Raw genomic sequence first — 9,340 nt, 5'->3', positions numbered from 1 at the left:
TTTCGAAACAGAAGCTCTTCTGCTTCAGCTCTGACTGGGGTAGCTCTGCAGAGGCTGTCTCTGTCCGTCCCCCCCGTCCCCGTCCCCCCCCTTTTGCCTGCTAATTGGCTGAGACCACCAGAATTTGGAGGACACAGATGTCACTGATAGTTTGCCTAGGGAGCACATTCATGCCCATCTGTTGCAGTCTAGGAGGCTGTTCATATATCCACAAGGCCTTCATTTAATTCTTGTCAGAAAGTAATGTAAATCCAGTTTACCTCAGAGGTCACAGCCAAGATTTATGCCAATGAGCCCCCTGCAATTTACACACACTGGTTGTATAGGATGAAAAGAAAGCCTTTCATGTTGGTGCATATTAACAAGAAAGCTTGCCTTAGGAGAGGCTTTTTATTGAGGTTCTTCCTTATTTTAATATAGCCAATGCCAGTTGGTATCTCCAGCTTTACCAAAAGAAAACATCTAATCTTTCAGCCAGAGAAGTAAACTGGAGGAATAGATAAATAAATGAAACTCCTAACAAATCCATTTTATTTTGTTTTTGTAAACCATCTTTTTCATGCAGCAAAGAGAAAAGAAAGGTAAATGCTCTAGGGAAACACAGGCATGTGTGCACTGAAATGATCAGGAAACTGAATTTGCTTTTTGTGGAAGATGATGTTAACTCCATGACTGAAATCTTTGCTAATTTATTGTAGCATGTTTTCTTTTTCTGTGTTGTGGGGTTCTTTATTTTCCAGCACTGCCTCTGTGTCATGGTTTCACCCTGTCCTCCTCATTTAGGAAAAGACTGAACCAGCTTAAAAAGCTGCCCTAAAAATCAGTGTGGCTTCATTTGCCTTAGTGAAGCTCTGTGTAGATAGGCCACAATACACCACAAGCTGCCATATGCATCTTCATGTTGGGCATTTCATTACTCAATATGAACAAGGAAACTAGATTTCACAGAGTTGGAAGCAAGGGTTCCTACCCCAGCATGCACGGAAAATGCCCTCCTGCCCTATGTCAGAATGACTAAAGTGTACAAGCAAGCCCTATAGAGTTAGATTGGAGGGAAAAGATAGAAGTGCTCCCTTTTCCTCCTTCCTTTTCCCTTGTTTGTCTACCTGGTGGATTTTACCTTGGCAAACACTTCCTAATGTTACAGGCATGAAAATCATTTGAACAGTATCATAATGATTAGGGATTAGGAGGGAGGAAAGCAAGGCGTCAAAATGAAAACAGGGCTGAGATCCCAAATTCCAGTGTAGCATTTAAAATAATTAAAATGTTTATTTGAAAGTCAAAACAGCCTCAGTCATAAATAACTCTCGATTGACTGTGTTGAGTCCCAACTGAGAGCTCTGGGAATAAGGTTTATTTGCTCCCTGTTGGGATTAATCCATAAATGTAGTCTCCACATGGAAGTCATCAGGTCTTTGCTTCCTCTTCATTAGTCTCCCTGGAACAGGAGGGTAGCCTGAATAAGATGAAAATTAGGATAATATATTTTCAGAGAAAAAAGGTCTGGTGGTCTCTAATTTGTGTTTCAGGACCATAATGCTGTTGAAAATTCCCCAAATGATATCTAAGAAACCAATGCTTGTTATGCTCACCGCATGTGAAATTTGAATGTGGCAATTATATCTTCTCCTTAAAACCTCCAAAAGCTAACTGCAGTGTGAAAGTAGATAGGTTGACTCCCAGGCTCCCTTCTATCCACAGCAGAACTTAAAATTCTCTTGACAGATCTTTTAGTCTTCTAGCCCAAGGGTTCTGAAATGTCACAGTATGGCCCATTTATTATTAAAGAGATCATTTCTCTGTAGCCCACCCATTTCCTCCCTCCCTCTTGTTCTGAGTCTCAGCACTGATTAGAGGGCCACCACAGAAATAAACTTTTTCAGCCCCTGAGACCCTTAAAATTCATTTATTTTATCATATTTGATGCAAAAAGTTATTTCAATCCAGGCTCCAACCAGGAATGGCACAGATATTTTTTTTTCATTGTTTCTGTTTTAAAGCATCTACCAATTGCATCAACCATTTAAAACCACTCTGTGCCCAAAACCGGGAGTCAAGGAGCTTTCTTGTCACCAAAAAAAAAAATGCCCCTGTACTCAATCTGATGCAAAATACTTTTTATTATGTGTTCTGAAAGCTACAGCATTTGTTAGTGTGTCCTTAGAAAGCATTTTTATCTAGTTTTGCAGTGTATCAAGCTGCAGTTTTTCTCACTTCAAACTGTAGTCTCCTTACAATGTTGTTAGGATTAAACAGGACTTTAAGGAAACTAATTAGCAAGCATTGAACATTGAGGGGCTTCTAAAGGCCTCTAGGAGGTTTTGCTGGTTCTGCTGTTTGATTTTAGTCTCTGGACCTGCATTTGCCCCAGGTCTGGGAGCTGCATGCTTGGGTTTTTTACATCCCAGCTGTCATTCAATGCCACAGCTGTCATAAAACACAACTTACAAAGTGGTGTCTGTATAAAGAATGCTGCTATATCTTACAGCTCTTCAGTGCTTTTTAAGCTGATTTTATGATGCGAGGCACTGCCCCTAGTGATGGGTCTCAAAAAGCTGTGTCTTCCTTCTTAGCACTAATGTACAATTTATTGCACTTTTTCTACACGGTTCCAGCACTTTGTTGTCCCTGCTGTTGTAAATCAGCATTTATTACTTTAAGTGTCCTTGCTGCTTATTCAGCTCTGTGGAAAAATGGACTTGAAGAAAAATTTCTGGCTTGCTGACAGTCATGTATCACTGTGAGAGATCTGACAGTTTCCTGGTGAGTGAAACCCTGACAATCCTAGGAAGCCAAGAGCTGTACTTCTACACTAATTTAAGCTTCATCACTAAGCCCCATCACTTCTTTGTGAGCCTGGTAGCCCGCGTGGTTCATAAAGCCCATGAGCTCCTGCTTTAAGTAAAGACCCAATGGCGTCTTCCATTGCAGACCTCCAGCCTTTCCATGACTTTAGAAGTCATGGGCTCTGGACTGCAACATAGATACATGTTAAGCACATCTGTAAGCTCCCTTGGATGCTCTTAATGCCACATTTTATTTTGTAAAGGCAAAGATACCAGCGCTTGTTTGCTTTAGTGCATCTTCATAGAATCATAGAATCATAGAATAGTTAGGGTTGGAAAGGACCTTGAGATCATCTAGTTCCAACCCCCCTGCCATGGGCAGGGACACCTCACACTAAACCATGCCACCCAAGGCTCTGTCCAACCTGGCCTTGAGCACTGCCAGGGATGGAGCATTCACAGTAGCAAATTGTGTTTAGGAACATGTGTTTTCCAGGGCTGGGAGGTGGCAGTTTAATGCAGGCTTTCTCTGTCATGCTCTTGAAGCAGTCCCCTCTGCTCAGTGGGACTGATGTTCACAGTGGATTTGAGATAGTTGTACATATGTTACTAGAGATGACTCCCTAGAAAACGAGAATGTTTTGAGAAATCAGTTACACAAAGGAATGGATTCAGCACCAGATGGCCAGGATGCTGCGTCCCAACCTGGGAAGGACTCCTGGGACAGCCTCATGCTTGTTGCCACAGGGCTGGGTAATCAGCTAAATCAATTAGTCAGTGCAGTTTACAGAGCAAGCAACACTAGCATAGGTGTGTTACTGTGATTCTAGCAGAGGGGCCTGCTCTTCTGCTCTTTATTTCCCCAGCAACTGGATCAGTTTTCCTAACCTGGCAGGGTAGGAGAGGGCTCTGCTTTTCCTGAATCTGCTTTCCAGGCACTGTCACCAAGTTCAGCTGTCTGTCCTTGCCAACTTGGAGGTGCTTAAGGAAAGGGGACCTTTGTGATCTAGGATGTGAACTGGGACCTTGTGCTGTGAGCAAATTCCATCAGTGTGGTGACCTTCTTTCAGACTCATCTTTGGCAGTGACAGATAGTTCAGCTCCATTTCCTGGGTGGACATTGAACCAGGCTGTAGCTGTGTCTCGAGTCCTGTCTCTGGTCATGTCTCTTTTTGCTCCTGATGAGAGCCCCTAAATGGGCCCTGTGCCTGGTCTATTCCTAGCTATGTGTGGGGGGATCCCAAATCTCGCATATCCTGACAAACGACTTCCCAACACCCAGGTTTCTAGCTGTCCATTCAGAGGCCCAGCAAACCAGCTTGATCTCAGATGGCATCTCTGTGTCTCTGCTATGTGACAAGGCAAAATACAGCATGGATATGTGACTTGACATCACCGGGACATCAACAGCAGACCTAAGAACTGGACCTGGCTCCTCCATATCTCAGTCCAATGCTGTACTTTTGAGATGCCCTACATAGGGAGTTGAACTTGCTGATCCTTAGGGCTCCCTTCCTGCTCGAGATATTCTATGAGTCTATTCTGTGACTCTGATTCTTACTAGAGGATGCTGTGTACCCTTCAGATCATGGAGACTAGAGTCAGCTTTTGCATCTGGTGGAAGACTGCATTTGTATGATTGAACATTTAACACTGTTAGTCCTGCCTCAGTTTTTCTCCATGTTTCTCCTAGCTTATCTTCTGCTGGTCCACACCACTCTCCAGTTACTCTTACGTGCCTGTGCTCCTGCCCTCAGCCTCCTTTTATGTCTATTTTTTAAATGTCTTTTTTCTCTGACATTTGCCTACAGAATCAGTCACAGCCCCACTGACTGGCTCCTGCCTCCAGGCTTTTGCTGATGAATCCCATCTTTTGCCCTGCTCCACCTGCCCTTCTACAGCAGGCTTTCTGATCCTGTCTGCTTTCGCATGAGTGAATCTCTTTTTCTGGCTGCTTTTCAATCTGGCAGCTTGCTCTTACTTGGTGCCCTTGATAACACAGGCTATCTGCCACCACCTCCAGGAGTCAGCCAACACAGAGCTGCACCAGAAAGTTAGGAAAAGAAACAGTCTGGAAATTTAGTTGCTAAAATGTAAGTCGTTTCAAGTCAGCAGAGCAAACTGTGCCTCTGTGTGTGTTCTTTTGCACCCCCCTTCCTCCTTCATAGCTGTACTGTTTCCCCAATTTTAGAAGAGTGTTCGCAGAGGTTCTTTCTAACTACATTGCTTCAAACTGTGGAGCAGTTATTCTAAGTGAAACTGCCACCAAATTGATGAAAACAAAAAAAAACAAAAAAAACCCAAAAACCGACCGCCAAAGTATTTATTTCATACTTAGATATTGAAAGCTGCTTGGCTGTTTTGGCAGATGCTCAGCCAGATAACTGGGATGGGGGTTTGGCACTGCTATGTCATAGAATCATATAATGGTTTAGTTTGGAAAGGACCTTAAGATCATCCAGTTCCAACCCCCTGCCATGGGCAGGGGCACCTCATACTAGACCACATCATCCAAGGCTGTGTCCAACCTGGCCTTGAACACTGCCAGGGATGGAGCATTCACCACTTCTTTGGGCAACCTGTTCCAGTGCCTCACCACCTTCACAGTCAAGAACTTATTCCTTGTATGTAACCTGAAGCATCTAAAACTTAATGTCCTAAGCACTTGAAGGACTTCCAGTGGAAAAATTTATCAGGGCATACATCTTGGTGAATGTTGGAGAGCCATCCTTGGATAAGAGCAGTCCAAACAGACACTGGCAGGTTTGGAAAGGCTCCTGAGAGCTGCGTGGATTGTAGGAGACCCAAACAAGATGGTCAAAAGCCCTTTGTGTGGTAGAACACTGTGTTATGTGGCAGGAGTGGGGCTAGTCTGAGAGGAGTTGCAAAAGCAATGTGCTCCCATGTCCCAGAGTAAAAGAGACATCCCACTGTCTGCTAAACATGCAGCATCCTTCCCGAGCTTAGAGCTCTGCCATTCAGTCCTGACTGTGTGCAACAGCCTGAGCCTCCCAAATACAAAGGGCTTTGGTGCAGCCTCGTTGGTCACTTCCGTGCCTGGGGCTTCACAGCTTCAAAACTGGAGAGCCTGTCCTTTCTCCTTGGTACCTCGGAGATGTTTGCCTCTCACAGTTTGTCACCAAGACCCTGCTGTAATTTCACACACTCCTTTAATAAAGTCCTCTGAGGCTGTCATGTATTTTCATGTATTTCCCCTATTGTTTCTCCCTGCTTGAGCCTTTCAGATAATTGATGATACTTTAGTTAATAATTTTTCCTTTCCTTTGTTTGCTAGGTACCTCAGCCTTGAAGGGATCCTTTTCATTTAGAATCTGTGTCTTCTCTTGAGTAGTTGATCACTGTGCACCCGCGGACACCCAATTCACAGCCCGGTGGGATCAGCCTTCATGAAAAATCAAAACGCTGTGGCCGTGTTGCTGCAGGAGTGCAAATGAGCTCTGGACATGCTCCTGTCAGCACAGGCTGACACGGGTGAGGAAGATGAGAGAGGATACCACCGGTGCCAATGTGAGGTCCCCAGGAGAGGCAGCAGCACCATGGCAGCAGCCACCCATCCTCAGCCCTGCCCTAGTTTTCTTCTCCTGGCAGATGAGTGTCAAGAGATGCCTGGACTTCGAAGCTATGAATGGGGCGTGAGCTACAGGCAGGCAGGGAAAGAAGTCCACTTTGTTGCAGTGAATTGCTGTCAGTTCTAATTTTCGGCTTCAGTACACATGAGGCTGTAAGGAACAGTTTATTTTGGTTAGAACAATGCCAAAAAGTTTGCTGATGCACATAAATTTTAGTTATTAAAAAAAAAAAAGGAAAAGAAAGGAAAAAAAAGAAAGGATGCAACTTCTGAATAAGGGCACGTTTCCTCTCCTTTCATATGGCCTTTTCTGTTTGTCAGCTTCTCCTAATATATTAAAGAGCTTATTGCTTGAATCTTTATCTGTGTGACCTCTATAAGTGGTGTCCAAGGAAAAAAGAAGCTTGCAATATTCTTCTTGAAAGGAAAATCCAAGCTGGCTAATGGCCGGGTAAAATAACCAGAAAAAGAAGCAAGTGCTGTAATAGAAGGGTTCTTCATTTGTTTTAATGCTGGCAATACCTGCTGGAAACCAGCATTTGTTTTTGTATTGTCAGGGTGCTTTGAGAGTGGTTTGTAAAAAGAAATTTATTATTTCTTAATCCAGTGGAAATCCTGACCATGAAAGGTTGTAATACACTCAGTTCTGTATTCTCTAGGTTCAGACTTTCAGAGGGCTACATAAGTTCATTGCCACAGCTTCTTTACTCTTCATATAAAAGCCACGTTTGAATTGCTGAACTTGTTTGAATTACACCTATCAGTACAGGGTAGGGAGGTTTCTGTCACACAGGGCGGGTGGAGGGGGGCACAAAGGCATTAGCAAAAAAACCCACCAACAAAAAATCTATTGATGTGTAGGTTTTCCTTTGCATGACACATCTGCAGCACTGTCCGTTTTCCAGTTCAGTGTTAATAATGTTTAGTTTTGCTGTGCATGAGTGACTCGGCCATAACATTAATTTGATCTTCAAAATCCTTTGTGTGTCTCGGAGCACAGAGCCGTTGGGAATATGTTTTTCTGTCTGGCCTTGTTCTTGCTGGGAGGTCAGCTGCCTTCTTCTGAAGCACCTAAGTCTGTTTTCGATGGAGGGTGGCAGGGTGGCTTGTGGGTTCCTGTTATGGATACTGGAAGATTTTTCTCTTCTCTTTGTTTTCAACAAAGGGTACTTTGTTTCCTCATCATGAATTCTTTAAGTTTTATTGTGGCTCCTTAGAATAGGCTCTTGAGCTCCTAATCAGCTAGCACTTTTTCCCCCCCATCCTTCTCCCTCCTTTTCTCCTATTAATTACCACAAAGTATAAGAAATAATCAGTTTAGTTCCAGATAAGGTAAATTAGCACCCTTATAATCACTCAATTAGACATGGTCCTTCAGGTAAACTGCTTCAGGAAATGGGCAATCAGGGCCTGAAGTGCTGCTTGGGCTTTTCCAAGGACCATGTTCCCATCAGCTGAAAGAAAAATACCCAGCTGTGGGGTGGTGACATCGACATCAATAACTGCTGGGGCTGTCTGCCTGGGGAAGGCTTCAGAGGGACCCTCCCAGCACAGAGGTGAGGGGTTTCTTGGCCCCCCTCTCCCCCTTTGTTTACTTTGGCTTCCTCCTTCTCTGGCAGGAGGAACTTAAAAATGGGAGGCAGAAGGAAGAGGAGGAGCATGTCCTTACCTTCCTTTGGTTGAGGGGGAGGAAGGGATTTTAGGTGGGTCTGGATAGCTTTTCTCTTTCTTTTTAGGCTAGAAATCAGTCCAATCTACTTCTGCACCAGTATAACATTCATTAATAAATTTATTGCTAATGAATGAATTTATATTGCCTGTGATAACAACTATTGGTTACAAGAGTGAACTCTTGTCCTGGGAGTTGGATTTTAGCCGTTCACACAAGGTCCCCACTGGTTGGTGTGGTAGTAGGTGCTGTTGTGATACACCGTTGTTTTATTGTCATGGACACACTAATCATGCTTGTTTTCATGGGGTGACAGCTAACCTCACAGCAAGTCTGGAAGCAGTATCCTGCTGGGCTTACACACATGTCAAACCCCAAAGATGACCGAAGGCTTCTGGGTTGCCAAATCCTGATGAAAATGTTACCCTGGTTTCCTTTTCTAACCAGCTTGGCTGTAGTGACTGCTGAGGATGCCCCTTTAAAGTTTGATATTAAGGAATTTGGCCAGATTCTTTGCTCTTTAGCACATCAGGTAGGAGGTGGGTTAAGGTTTGACTAACATGGAAAACAGGAACAAAAGGACAGCATTAATACCTTTATGCTTTAGAGAGCATACCAACATCCACGTTATCTCACTATTTTCATAGCTGCTGACACTGTTATTTTTGCCTGATTTACTGTTATTCAAGGAAGTGTGAGTTCATGTGGAAAAGACAGAAGAAAGTAGAGAAGAAGGCTTGCAGTATAAGCATCTCTTTCTGTAGATTGATCCCTTGCCAGAATGTCAGTCCTATGGGATCATGTGGGTAAACACGTTTGTTGTGACCACCTGAAGGCCCCCCCATCTTCCTCTGGGAAAGATTTTGGGATAAACTGCTCTGTCCATCATTTTGTGATTGTTGTGATGAGATGGGTACTCTGCGCTGATCTTGCAGCGAGAGGTGTGAGGGTGGGCGCATGACCTCTCCCCTCCAGATCTGCTACTTGGCCACCTTGACACAATGTGGAGGGCTGAGTCCCTGCAGGCACTGCTTCAGAAGGGCAGGGAAATGTGGTTGCTTGGGAAGCTGGGATCTGTAATGGGAAGCATGTCCAGAGCTGCTGCAACAAGTGAGAAAATGTAGGTTGGAAAAAGTGGTATCTTTCTAAAGGTGACTTTCTGGAAAAAGGCCCCTAAATATACAATTTCCCACTTTTTCTTAGGAAAAACATACCAATGAATGCACTGTAGTATGAGGGTGAAATAGAGTTTTCATGTAGTTTATTTTCTACAGTCCTCCACAAACAGTTGAT

At 43.9% G+C, this 9,340-nt stretch overlaps 1 protein-coding gene across 1 annotated transcript in view; it reads left to right on the top strand.

Annotated features, from left to right (window-relative positions):
* The first annotated feature begins 5,528 nt into the window (after positions 1 to 5,528).
* ALPK1 (alpha kinase 1) overlaps positions 5,529 to 9,340 on the top strand; it is a 29,116-nt gene continuing 25,304 nt past the window's right edge. The window contains 1 exon segment of the mRNA XM_061443628.1: positions 5,529 to 6,317. Within this exon segment, the coding sequence (XP_061299612.1) occupies positions 6,197 to 6,317 (121 nt within the window). The 5' untranslated portion in view covers positions 5,529 to 6,196.

The sequence above is a fragment of the Pezoporus flaviventris genome, unplaced genomic scaffold (genome assembly GCF_033815535.1).
Source record: "Pezoporus flaviventris isolate CSIRO_AGI_PZ_B2104156 unplaced genomic scaffold, CSIRO_AGI_Pfla_v1 ptg000002l, whole genome shotgun sequence".
Lineage (NCBI taxonomy): Eukaryota > Metazoa > Chordata > Aves > Psittaciformes > Psittacidae > Pezoporus > Pezoporus flaviventris.
This window is presented reverse-complemented; position numbering and strand designations above follow the sequence as displayed.